The sequence below is a fragment of the Podarcis filfolensis genome (genome assembly GCF_964270895.1).
Source record: "Podarcis filfolensis genome assembly, chromosome: 6".
In the NCBI taxonomy this organism is placed as follows: domain Eukaryota; kingdom Metazoa; phylum Chordata; class Lepidosauria; order Squamata; family Lacertidae; genus Podarcis; species Podarcis filfolensis.
The window spans coordinates 40,759,586-40,773,854 of NC_139609.1; the positions used below are offsets into that span (position 1 = coordinate 40,759,586).

At 41.8% G+C, this 14,269-nt stretch overlaps 1 protein-coding gene across 2 annotated transcripts in view; it reads right to left on the minus strand.

Moving 5' to 3' along the window:
• FGGY (FGGY carbohydrate kinase domain containing) overlaps positions 1-14,269 on the minus strand; it is a 136,898-nt gene that overhangs the window by 47,940 nt on the left and 74,689 nt on the right. For both annotated transcript variants that reach the window (XM_083621280.1, XM_083621281.1), the window contains exons 9-10: positions 4,567-4,674; positions 3,316-3,377 (exon numbers count right to left, since the gene is read on the minus strand). In XM_083621280.1, coding sequence (XP_083477406.1) covers positions 3,316-3,377; positions 4,567-4,674 — 170 coding nt within the window. The remainder of the gene's footprint in view (positions 1-3,315; positions 3,378-4,566; positions 4,675-14,269) is intronic.

Here is a 14,269-nt window from a genome sequence, read left to right on the forward strand (position 1 = left end):
TTGAGATGGAGGAATAGGGGAAACCTGGTGGGAATATCTTGTCTCAAGGCAATATCATAGCCTTAATCTCAAGTCACTAGATAGTTTGAGTTTAAATCGTTTAGGAAATTAAGGAAAAACAAAACTTCAGTTTGTAGGAGGCCACTTCCCCAGACCACAACAGCTATGTAAGATTTATATAGCACTGTAGGCTGTTTACTTTGAAAAGCTAGGTATGAAAATATAAAACGGCCTTACACTAAGCCATGTTGACCAGCCTTCCCCAACCTGGTGGTACTGAACTACAATCACATCAGCCACAGTTAGCATGTTGCAGATTAAGGTAAAGGTAAAGGGACCCCTGACCATTAGGTCCAGTCGTGACCGACTCTGGGATTGCATTGCTCATCTCGCTTTATTGGCCGAGGGAGCCGGCATACAGCTTCCAGATCATGTGGCCAGCATGACTAAGCCGCTTCTGGCGAACCAGAGCAGTGCACGGAAACACCGTTTACCATCCCACCGGAGTGGTACCTATTTATCTACTTGCACTCTGGCATGCTTTTGAACTGCTAGGTTGGCAGAAGCAGGGACCGAGCAATGGGAGCTCACCCCGTCGCGGGGATTCGAACCGCCAACTTTCTGATCGGCAAGTCCTAGGCTCTTTTAGTGCCACCCTAACTGTAGTCCAAAACATCTGGAGGGCATCCAGCTGATGCAGACTATTACTCTCTAATCCAACTGGCAAATCCTCTTCAGCATCTCAAAGCTATTGAATACCCTTTCAAAAACAAATACACTCTGCAGATGCTAGAGCATGAACCACAAGTCTTCTGTTATTGCAGCTATGATATATGCACATCATTTCTATGCTTATATTGTCGAATAGGAGTTGTTGGTGGGCGATCATCTCCTGTCTTAGTTCATAACAGCAGCAAGTTTTGAACTACAGACTGCTCAAATTCTTAACACATTAACTCCTTTATGCACTAGGACAGAGATTTTCAACCTTTTTGGGCCCATGGCTCCCTTGACCAACTACATTCTTTCCACGGCACCCCTGTGGGGCTCAGGAGCCCAGTTATGTCACTCCTTGCCTGCAGAGACGGCAGCCCCTCACCCCTTTTTGAACACCCTCCCTTGTGGAGTGTTCCCTCAGCCTCCTCTCTTTTCCCCTCTCCTTGGGAGTCCTCTGGGCAGCCACAGCTGTCGCCCCTGGTCTCTGAGCTGCCCCCTCTGCCCCCAAAAGAAGTGTCTCCTCACACTGCCCCACAGGGACCTGTGAAACACTCCTTGGCCAGCCCCAGAGGCACCATTCGCCTGGGCAGCTTGTAACCAGAGCTGCTGCAACAGCTATGCAAGCCTTTGGGAGGCAGAGACTTGAGAAGGCATCAGAGGAGGGAGGGAAGAAAAGGGGGACAGAGGCCAGTGTTGCCCGCAGCACCCCTGACCATCATTGAAGGCACCATTGCACTAGGAACAACAACAGCAACAGCAACAAAACAATGCCACTTTCCCCATCATTTACCAAAAGCCTGCTAACCAGAGTATGATTCTCCATTGCTTTTCACTTTCTGACTCGGATAAATTAGCAAATTCCAAGCTTGACTAAAATTTCCTCTGTGCCCCCCAGCAAAGATGTCTGACTCAACCTTGCAAAAGTGGTCATAGGTGCCTTAACAGGTGGGTATAACATGATCTACCGTAGATGTAATGTTCAAACTTAGCTACTCAGGACCCATGACTCATGGCTTCTTTCCATTCAACACAGCTACTTGATGTTCAAAGTAATACAGAGAGAGAAAGGATGGTAATTTTATGTGACTTGTTTGCTACGTTTGCAACTTTAAACTCACTTCCTTAAAGAATAGTCATCTGGAAAGCATTATAGAACTGCAATTGGGCACATGCCTGTGACAGTAAGTGCTATAAGTCTCTTTACCAACAAACTTCTGTCCAGCATCTTTGGACAGAACTAAGTGCAGCATCTCAAATGCACTTGCTGGCAGTGCAAGAGCTTCTTCTCTGTCTTATTTTCACTATGCTAAGAAATAGAGATATCACGGAGATTCATATTTCCTGTCTTGGAATACATGTCTTGAGAGGATCTTACATTTGCAACACAAGGCAAGAATTCCAACCCCTGAATTTATCTCTGGGCATGGCTGTCCACAGAAATAACTGGGCAGGGAACAAGGTCTATGACTTGGCCTGACTATTCACAGCCTTTATATGACTGAACCCTACGCACCATTACGTTACATGGTTCTGAAGAGAGCCATATAATGTTTTATTGTAAATTTGTTTAATTATATTACAGCTTTAAAATGGTTGTTGCCTGCTCTGGGCTCATGAAAGCGATGAAGGGAAGGATATAATTCTAAGTAATAAATGAATTAGACACGTGGCAAAATGATTGACTGGCCACTGATTAATAGAAAGATGAGAACCACAATAATTTCCAGCATGTAAACCACAGTGTAATAGGCTGGCAGTATTAAGATGGCTGCACTGTCGCTTTTTCTTCTCTTACACCTAACAACCTCACAGGATGAACATATGTAATGCCTTTGTTTTTTTGTTTTTTTCTAGACAGCTACTCATGTCTAGAGCAAAATGCCAATAGCAAGGTAGCTCAAGTTATACCTCACCCCTAGAATTTAACACCTTCACATTTGAAACGTGAAATTCTGCTAGCCTGAGGCTGCCTAAGGTTTGGTGCATATGCTGTCCTACATGGAAACCCGATCTTGACTTAGAGAAGTCTTTGATGTGCAAAGCAAAAAGGCCAGGCATACTATTTGGCATTAGGAGAAAAGTATTGTAGCCTGAAGGTGAATGTTCAGAGGACCAGAGTTTCAACCGTTTATTCTTGCATTACCTCTATTATTACATTTGTAAAAGCTCAGATGGAAAGCTGACTATGGAAATGATTTCTATGGTGGCAATTTGATAAGTGAAGCCATTTTGCAAAGGCAAAATTCATGTCCAGGTAAACAGCTCCAGATAAACAGTCGAAACCTAGACTGCCCAAACATTCGTAAGGGTATTTTACAAGGACAAAATGGCTGGAAAAAGTCAACTTCTGGTGACGTCAGCACGTCAGAAATGCCCACGTGAACCAGTCCTCAGGTGTTCAAAACAAGAAAGATTGTATTCCAGAATGGGAAGGTTGAAAAGCCAGCTTGGAAAGGGAAACAACTTAATATGGTGAGAAGCAGCCCAACCCACATCCCAGCTAAGCTGGAACATTCCAGCTGAACTAGTTTCTGGAAGGCTGCCAAACTGCTGTTTCTAAGACAGACTGTAAAATGATGAAGAAATAAGGATGGTGACCTGGCTGCAGATTTTGTCTGTAGCTCTGGGAACGCAGCGTGTCCTTGGACGACATGCTCTATCTTTGGGGGGAAAAGAAAAGTAAGACAGAGATGAGTGTTCAAATCAGTCCATAATATATGGTAAGAGTTTCATGTGTCTTGACTTTTTTTAAAAAAAAATCGAATTTAACTGTATTTAATCCGGTTTTCTAGTGAACTTAAAGGAAAACTATATACTGTGTGTATTGCCGAGTTGTGTGCGGTTACAATGTTAGCAGCCAGTTACATGGATCACACAGACTTGTTTCATGATTTTTATGCAACTATGCGTTCAAAAGATGTGCACAGAAATTAACTTCTGGCTTGCTTCATCCTATGCGCCCGTCTAAGCTACAGCAGCATATACAGTGCAAGCAGGGACTTGCACACCTACTGCTGAGAAATGAAATGCTATGCCTGAGAACGGGCTAGCTTTGCTCCACATTCCAGGACACACTCCCTTACTATCAAACATAAATGCGTGTGCCAATTGACACACACACACACACACACACACACACACACACACAAAAACAACCACCACAGCTCTCCAAAGTAAAAGTGCTGGAAATTCTGCCCCACTCAGTTCCACTAAGCACAAGGTAAGCAGCCTGGTAATTAAACTAACATATAACTGCGCCCCCACCCCCCTCTAAAATGACCCAATTTTAATGCATACCCCTTGACCTCAGCAACTCTCCTGGTAAGAAAGCCTAGCGCACGTTCATTACCAACAGAACAGTCTGAGCAAAAAAATGATTAGAACAGGATGGGTGGAACTGCGGCCCATGGGCACTTTCATGCTTTTATTTTAAATAGTTTATGTCTCAGGTTTAAAAAAAAGTTAATAACTATACAAATATTTGTTCTGGCTCCTTTATCTCCTGATGTAGGGAGAAGAGGCTATTTTGCCTCAATCTTTCTTCTGTTGAGAATCAGAAGGACATACCATGATAACATGGACAAAGTTTCCCATGGCTTATGAGGAACCAACATTATAACTTCTATAATTACCTGTAATGCATCAGTACTAGATGACTGGATGATTATAAGATTTGAACGGACACGTTCCCTTATCACAACTAGCCCCAGCTAGCTTGTAGCTTTATCAGAATTACTGGGATTCCCACTGCAGTCCATACGATCCCACTAGCTCCCAACACATTTGGAGCTTAGCAGCGATTCTTTTTTTAACTCAGACCCTTTACTGTGAAGAGAAAGCCAAACTCACCAGCTTTCCTGTAGCACTCTGGCCTCCCTCGTTTAGCCAGAATCCCGGCACCATAGCTGAGTCATAGGGCCCCCAAACTCCAGGGACAAACACAGGGGACTTGCTTATCTGAAGAGGGAAATTAAAATCCAGATACTTAAAAGTTTCACACACATCGTGTTCATGTTAAACCAGCCATAGGCAAACTGAGCCCTCCAGATGTTTTGGGACTGCAATTCCCATCATCCCTGGCCACTGGTCCTGTTAGCTAGGGATCATGGGAGCTATTGTCCCAAAACATCTGGAGGGCCAAGTTTGCCTATGCCTGTGTTAAACACTATCTACCTATGTAATTAGCTCCTCGTGGTGGCAGTTACCATGGAGCTGCATGATCAATTCCTACACAGGGAGGAAAACATGATGGCAAAACATGTGAAAAAATGCATCTGAGGAAATAAACTTAACTGGACAACTTCTGTGGCAGCAGCAAATAAATAATAAACTGGGCATGAAGTTAGAGGGGTAAAGATATTGACTCATTACTAAAGCTAGCCCAGTCTCCCCCATATTTTGTTAAAATTGGCACCAATGTCAGAAGCTGTCTTTGAAACGGAACAGCAAGAGTTCCTGCAATTATTTCAAAAGGTAGTATCTTTCCTGAAACTGGATTTTTTAAATTATTATTAAAAAAATGAAACCCTCCTTCCAGTTATGCTTAGGGACAGTGGCTGTAAATATGAATCTAAAATGTGTTTTCTGAGCAGTTTCAGGAAGGTCTAAATATTGTGTGTCCTACTCCATTATTTAACCACATTCCATAAATTATTATTGCACTGTTCCCAAAGCTACCTTGTGCCTCTGCCAGCACTCAAAGGGAAAGTCCAATTAAAAGACTAACTGGTACTTCTGGGAAACCATCAGGTTTTGAATATCTCCAGCCAGGCTTGGTATTTTAGAGGATACCCACAAGAATTTGCCAGGACAGGATATTTCCGTCTCCCTAGCTTGGCTCTAGTTACACACTTAGATGTTCATATCATCTTACAACTGAAATACCATTTGTATGCATTCCAAAAAACTATCAACAAATGTGTGGCGCAATTAAGATTTGCACATCAATACATCTTTGGGCACAGACAATGGGTGTGGACATTTTATTCTTCACTAGGGATCATTTTGTCCTTCTCCCAGAAAATCTACAGGGATAAAAGGAGGTTCTGGGATCTGGCTGAGGGCCATTTTCTCTTTCCAATAAATCACTCCAGAGTTTCAGATACACCCACTCACCCCAGATTTCCCTTTCCCACAATATGTGATCACTTTCACTGAGAATCTGCCCAGTCAGAAAAAGATAAATGCATGTCCTTAAAGAATAACTGATATTACAATGTTATTTGTACAATATTTTGTGGCCTATTTGCACACTTTATTCATGTTCACTGTTACCTGAGAAGGAGAATCCCAGAAAGCAGCAGAATAAAGGCTGAAATTACATTAGATCTAGGTCTTTAAATTGCTAATATTTTACAGTAAGACAAACATGCAATTTGCTACTCAGCCTAACAAACTCAATCAGCCTTACCTCTGCCTGCTTCTGACATCTACAGTGTACTTTGAGGGCATTTAGGGGTATTTGTAGCTTAGCAAGTTAAAATGCACATAAATATCGAAGTAGAAGTAATTCAAATTTATGTTAAATCTTTCACCCAGTAAAATTAAGACTACCAATGGTTCCAAGAGATTTGACAATCTCCAGGAAAGAGTGTATTTTGGGATTGGGTGGGGGGCAGATAGCAAGATTCCCCTCATCCACCGCTTCAATTAAAAAACAAGGGATAAGGTCTTTAACAGGTGGTGATATGAAGTCTGAGTAATTGGCTCCTGGTTTCTTTCTTGCCACTATTTTAAACAAACATGAAAAGTGATTCAATAAATATTCAACCCCAGCCATGTACCAGCTGCAGTCTGGTTGTCTATTATAAAGAGCCAATGTCTGTCTAATCTGAGGTTAACCATTTGTGCAAGTTAGGGAATTAAATAGTAAAAACGTGAAGTAGCAGCCTAGGAGTTGCTTCAATTCCACTGACAAAGAAGCATGTTAACAGGCTCAAACAGAGGACACTTTTATGAAACAGCACTGGATCATTATCTGATTATTGTGCTAGTAGGAGTGGGTCAGTAGTAACTTCTGACTCAAGAGTCAGATAATTACCATGTCTTACATGCTTTTAAGTCTTTGCCCTAGACAAGCCCACCCATATTTCACATTACAAATGATCAAACTTGCAATCCCCAGTTGAGGAAGGCGGAAACTGGGGAGGGCAGAAAAACTCAGGCTTTACCATTTCTATTTTTCTTTTCCTTTGCCCAACCCATTAATGAGTAAAGAGTTAACCTTTTACTACTATTCCACAATGCAGTGGCAGAGAAGATCTGGTGGTGGCAAGACTATGGCTAATGTCCATCTCGCAGGGACTACATTATTTCCAACAATAAGATTCTCTCCCATGCAGGACTGTATTCCCACACCACTAGCATAATCCTAGTTATCACTGGTTCACAAGAAAGAGCATGATGATTGAGAAACCCTACAGCTGGTTCCTTGCGCTGCCATTTCGTCTCTGTTGGTCAGTGGTAGAGAAACTCATAAGGTCTTAGAGCAAAACCAAGTTCTATGCTGGATCTTTCTTTATTAAAGGTAATAAGAAATGGCAACCATTGCTTCAACAAGAAAGTGTTCAAGACATTTGGCGTGATCCACTATCTTTTATGAAGTGAAAGATTCCAGGTCAAGTGTATGTATCTATCAGTCATCTTCTGTTTGAAGATAGCTGAGAAACTCTGGGGAACTGGATTTCACCAGTAGGCCAGATCACTACCCCCAGCAGCCAAAATTGATGTTAGGAGATCCATTTTGTCACAATGACGCCAGTTTTGTCTGAACAGTTTAAAACCAAGCTCTGAGAGCAAAGGTACAACCCACAAAATCCTGGCAATCAGCTAATCACTGGCATTTACAAATCCCCTTTGGGCTGAGTCACGGCTGGATCTGCTCTGCACTTGGCATAATATGACATCAGATGCAGGCCAGGTGGGCATGACTTGGCTGAAATGGGCCAAATGATCAAAGGTCCTCTACTGTCACCTTGGAAGAACACACACACATTAGGAATTGCTGGATCACAGCCATTGCACTTACAGCCACAAGAACAGTACAATATTGTTTCATAATGAGTCACTCATAGGCACCCTTGGATTATCTGATCACCAATTAGCATCAACTGTTTTAGCAGGAAGATTTCTATCCGTTAAATGGAGAAAAGCATTGTTGCCGTTGAGGTTGTATGCAAACCCTTTTCAACCACTGAATTATCCCAAGGATTTCGCTCTCTTTTTGGTTCAGAGTATTTCAACTCTTATAAAAGTTCAATGCTTTCTAGCAAGATGAAGAAATGAAAAAGAACTCTGTGTGGGAGGATTTAACCTCAGTCAGTACTCCCTGCAAGATTTAAACTAATATGCAAGATATGTAAACATTATAGAGCAGTCAGAAACAAATGAAATGATGAATCCAGTTTAACAGTATTCAGCTGTGATGCAAGTGCCAGAAGGCAAGGTTTGTTATGAGTAAATCATCTGGATGAGGTACAGTCCTCGGTTCAACCTCGGCGTGCCCTACTGAAAATCAGTGTCAAACTCTTGAGGATCAAAAGTGTATCAGATAACTGGAACCTGCAAAACTCTAGAAAGCTAGAAAAACGTAATTCTATGTAGAAACAACTACAAAATGAAAGGATGAGTTGTCTTGTTTATTTTAGCTTTACAGAATCACAACTGTGCACATTTACAGAAGGAAGAAAGCTCGAAACTAACCTCGTATGTGGTTTTAAATGCCATCTCCTGGTGCAGACAACAAAATGAACCCGTCACCTTCCCACCAAGATAAAAGCAATGCTCTGGTTTATGGATTTTCAAAAGCAAGGAAGGAAGGCAGGAGGGAGGGAGGTTTCAACGGAGACACAGACATTTGAAAGCAGAAGCTTAAATATGTGTGTGTGTATCTGTCTTGATTGGAGTCAGGGATCAGTGCCTGGGATCAATGGAAAACCATATTTTCTCCAGAAGCTTTTTGTACTGGCACCTTAAAAGCATTCTGTGGTCTCATGAACCTCTGCCCCTCCTGCACTATTTTAATCTACTTGATCCTTGCTCCTTCTTGATTTGTCTCAATCTTGGGAACATTTGGGGGAAAGTGCAGAAAATTTGTTGTTAGAGAGATTCAAAGCCCTTTCCCTCAGTAGCATGTTTGGCATGGGAGAACTCAAATGCCCCTTCCGCAGATGGCATTTGTTTGTGGTGAAAATGGTCTAATTAATAGGGAACTGAATTTAGAGAATGCCATGGATTTGTCAAAAGTGAGTTCTATATTTACAAGTTGTTCAGTGTCCATGAATTGCCAGTAATAAAAAGTCCCAAATGTAGAGTTTTTATAACTAATCTGGTAGCTGACTTCAAGATTTCTCTGTATCTGATGAACCTGGCAATAAAGCAAATGGGGTACGGTGTCCCTCTGCTCTGGCTGTGTTGGTGAAGGAAACCAAATGCACCCAGCTAAACGGCAGACAGGTGAAAGCTATTGCCAGTAGAAACCCTCAAAACAGGCTGTTTGTGGGCACAGTATTTGCTGGCAATGGGCCTGATTCAGGTCTCTTCACTACCTTGGCTGGTGAGTCAAGGAGCTGGTACAGCAATGGGCCATTTTTCCTTGCTCCCCACCTTCCATCCTGGTTTCTGCAACAGTAGAGGTATGGATGTGGCTACTGAGCCCTGACCCTGGTGGTCAGGGTTTGGATTGCCCTCTAAGGCAACCTTACTAGAGAGTTCATTTTCACCCATGTATATTTATGAGAGGGACACGGGTGGCGCTGTGGGTTAAACAACAGAGCCTAGGACTTGCCAATCAGAAGGTAGGCAGTTCGAATCCCCGCAATGGGGTGAGCTCCCGTTGCTTGGTCCCTGCTCCTGCCAACCTAGCAGTTCGAAAGCACGTCAAAGTGCAAGTAGATAAATAGGTACCGCTCCAGCGGGAAGGTAAACGGCGTTTCCGTGTGCTGCTCTGGTTCGCCAGAAGCGGCTTAGTCATGCTGGCCACATGACCTGGAAGCTGTACGCCGGCTCTCTCAGCCAATAAAGCGAGATGAGCGCCGCAACCCCAGAGTCGGCCACGACTGGACCTAATGGTCAGGGGTCCCTTTACCTTTACCTTTTTATATTTATGAGAATGCTACAATAGAATTAACTGCAAGTTAATTAATCCTTATTGAAATATATTAACTGAAATTAAATACATTTCAGTACAGATTATTTAAGCTGCATGTTTCTCAACGCTACAACTGGATGTTCTTACACTCACCAATAGAGGCTCTTTTAAAGCTACCTTTGGAAGAACATATTAAGTCCTCACATTGTTACAATTCTTTGATCCAATCCAGACATTACTGCAGTGGTGTGGGAACCACTTCATCATCTGCTTCCACAACACTCTGGCAATGTCTATTATTTGGAGAGAGAGAAAGAATACATGGACAAGGCAAGTGACATTCTTCCTCCTCCATAGTCTTGTTCCATGTAGCCTTGCTAACAGGTGATCATAGCATCCAAATGTTATTTCCCACAACAGCAACCCCAGCATCTGATGTCTGGACATCATTAGCAAATGTAGTAAAAAAAGGAGGTCAGTGTTTCCAAGCGATCAGAATTTCCAAGTGTTCTCAAGGTTCTATGGAACACAGATACAAGGATGTGTGTTTTTGGTTATTGCCATACCTTCTCAGAAACATCCAAATTGGAGCTACGCAGAATAGGTGGGGGGATTATTAAATGTGTTCATGTGTTACCAATTAGTGTTCAGTCATCTTGAAAGCACCTTTGTAGTGTTACAAAGCAATAATGGTTTCGACTGAGTGATGTGACATGGTCAAAAGACTGGTGTAAATGTGAGTGGATTCTTGGCTTCATAGCATAATCATCTTGGAGGCTTTTTGGTTGGGACAGTGCAATGAAAATTGAGAAAGGTACACATACAGCTCTGCACCCTATTAATACTTAGATTTACTTTCCAGGTGATAGCCAAGTTCTCAAAATAGGATCAGAGTAGGAATTTATGTAAGTCTATACCGCCAGCAAATGTGGTAGATGAAAGATGTAAATTCTCTTAATTTCTCACTTCCTTAAAACTGTATGTGCTGATGAGATCCATTTTATTGTCTCTAATTACTATAAATCCAAAGAGGTACTACGTATGCATGTCTTTGCCTTTCTGGGTCTATAGAACAGATAATTGTTACTGACAAATTAGTTGTGCAAAACTATTCCAGACTCTCATGGTTTTGTTTCAGCCATCAGCAACAAAATGTTAGCTGTCCAGATTAAGACATTGTTGGTCCTCCAAATTTATCCATCGTATTAAATAGTTCCATCTTATTGATTGTTATCTACTTTAATTTCTTTTTATGCTTTGAACATTTGTACTAAATGAAGTTTCTAAGAAACTTTCAAATCTTAACTGAAATTGAGTTTTTAAAGGATTTAAAACTCAACTTTAATCTGTATGTGGGCAGGCATTTACCAAGTGCAAGATTATATTTAAAAAGATTTTCAGCTCTTCATGTTTCATATTTTATAGGACAAATATAATATGAAATCTCTAGGTCTTGTGATTTTTTTTTAAAGTTTAGTACTTCGTAATTGAGACTAAGATTTTTTTGCCCTGCACTTTAGAGTGCACATTTCTTCGCTGTTGTTGTTCTTTAAAATCATTTCATTTAATGAAATTGTCTGAGTACAAAATAACCTTCACCCCTCTACTATTTACTGTGCCACCTGCCATGAAATGGAAGCAGAGTGCTTTGATAAACGGACGCAAAGGTTGTCTGGGTACACTTCCACAGGCAGTGTTGTCTTGTGCACTGAAATGCCTTTTTGTACCCTTCTAAAGTAATATACCACTTACAGCAGACACTGCTGCACATACTAGAAACCCTATACAGAGCAGCAACCCTATATGCCTATTAGTAGGATTTTCAGATGTCTGTTATATTAAGGTACCTTTAAAAAACAACAACACACACTCCTATTTTCAGGACCGAACAGCACTAAATACCCTGATGATGATGATTACTTTCAAATACCCCACTTCCAAACCAACTTCATAAAGCAGAAGGTACAGCTTCAATGCCCAAATTATCTCCTGCATTTTTCATCTAGATATCCACTCTTGGGTATATTACTTCATTCACATTCATTCACTTCATTAGATGCTATCCAGATTTACAAACACTCCAAATATAATTCCACAATTTCTACAACTGAAAATACAAACTTGGCCTGCTGCTAAAAGATCAAACTTCAAAACATCCAATTTGGGAAAACAAATAAGATATTATCAATTACTTTATCTTTGCTTCCAAATTGCAAAGCACGAGGATATTAACTGATTCTAAATATTTGATAAAGTTTACCTATTCAAAATCTATAAAAATCCTCAGTATAATTTTATGATTATTCTATAAAAATTTAATGTGGTCTAGTAGTATGTGTGTGGGGTTTATTTTTTTTAAAAGATTCAGATTACAGTGAAAATACTGCATGTACATATCATAAGCATATGCATATTTACAACGACAATTTATACTGGCTAAAGAAGAAAAAGGCTAACTCTTTGCAATAAAAGGCAAAGACAAGAAAATCGATCGATACATAACCTAAATACCTTAAATCAGGATACATTGAGATAAGCCATTGGTTTGCTATTTAATGTGTAATAAAAGCTTAGTTAGCGCATGCAGTTCTTGGAATGTGGACTGCTGTCACCTGATGGAAGACTCAACCATCACATGACAAAGCAATCATTACTGGGAAAACATGGCAAAGTAAATTGACTGAAGTGATAGTGTAGTTCTATGGATCCACAGTACATGCAGTTCTTCAACTTACTCTAGTCCCTATTGGGAAAACTCCTATAACAAACTCAGCTGGTGACGGCCAACAGGACTGTACCCAAATGCTATGCTCAAAGGGAAAAGTATGGTTTGTAGCACTAAAAAAAAACCATGAAAAACTATATCAGGGGAACCCTCCTCCTCAAAAAACAGGCTAATGAGGACTGAACCTGTTTAGTGGCCATGGGAGTGACAGGTGAAAAAAAGGCACCTGAGGAGAGGACGAGAAGAATGTTCTGCTTAGAGGGAACTGCTGGCTAGAACCCAGAACTGCACACTTTTTAGGAAGGAGATAAACAGCAACATATTATTTTTGTTTTGGTTGTGACCAACTGAAGGTGGTACAAGGCCACACCAGCAGCCGATAAGCCTGAATGCCCCTCAGACAAGAACATTTTGTGCCCTGTACTCATTTTAACACCTGGCAGATGGGCAGGGGGGTTTCTATGCAGAATTTCTATACTTGGGCAGAAACAGAATCATGCTAGAGCAACTCAGCCCCACAGGCTCTGGTGTGACAGCCATGACAAGTTGGGCTAAGCAAACAGCAACAGTGTGCTGGATGCTAAGACGGGGAGCACTGGTTTGAACCAAGTCTCAGGGAGTAGGTGAATAATGAGTGAAGGACCCCCGTTATTTTCTGTCTTTATGGACAATTACCTCGGAGCAAACTGCAATTCAAAGCACAATACACACAGAGAGAAAGAAAAGAAATAAGACATTAACAATGCATTTTGCTCAATCAAATAGGTCCCACTCTGGCAAAAAGGTTTGTCTCTAGGTTTTGTACTTAGAGCTGCAAAATTAATCTCATGTTCTCTGACCATAAAAAGACGTAAATTTACAAATAGCAAGAGCTTTGACAGTAAGAGCTGTTCGACAGTGGAACAGTCTCCCTCGGGAAGTTGTGGACTCTCCTTCCTTGTAGGTTTTTAAGCAGAGGTTGGATGGCCATCTGTCATGGATGCTCTAGCTGTGATTTCTGTGTTGCAGGGGGTTGGACTAGATGACACTTGGGTCCCTTCCAACGCTAAGATTCTATGGTTCTATGATTCCATTCTACTTTTGATCAGAAAGTGGAGATAATATGTGTGCAGGTAGATACCTTTTAAGAAGCTATACCTGCACTGTACATTTAAAGTAGTTACCACACCACTCTGAGAACTCCCCCAAAGAATCCTGGCAACTGTTGTTTGTTAAAAGTGCTAAAAGTTGTTAAGTAAAGGTAAAGGGACCTCTGACCATTAGGTCCAGTCGTGACCGGCTCTGGGGTTGCGGCCAAGGGAACCGGCGTTTGTCCGCAGACAGCTTCCGGGTCATGTGGCCAGCATGACTAAGCCACTTCTGGCGAACCAGAGCAGCGCACGGAAATTCCATTTACCTTCCCGCCAGAGCGGTACCTATTTATCTACTTGCACTTTGACATGCTTTCGAACTGCTAGGTTAGCAGGAGCAGGGACTGAGCAACGGGAGCTCACCCCGTCGCGGGGATTCGAAACGCCGACCTTCTAATCGGCAAGTCCTAGGCTCTGTGGTTTAACCCACAGCGCCTCCTGCATCCCAAGTTGTTAAGAGACCCCAATTTCCCCACAGAGCTACAATTCTCAGAGTGGTTTAACAACCAGTCTCTTTCTGGGGATCTCTGGGAATTTTAGTCCTGTGAGGGCAAAAGACATATCCTAGCCAGTGGCAGGGGAAGGGGGTGCGGGTCGCCCTGGGTGTCA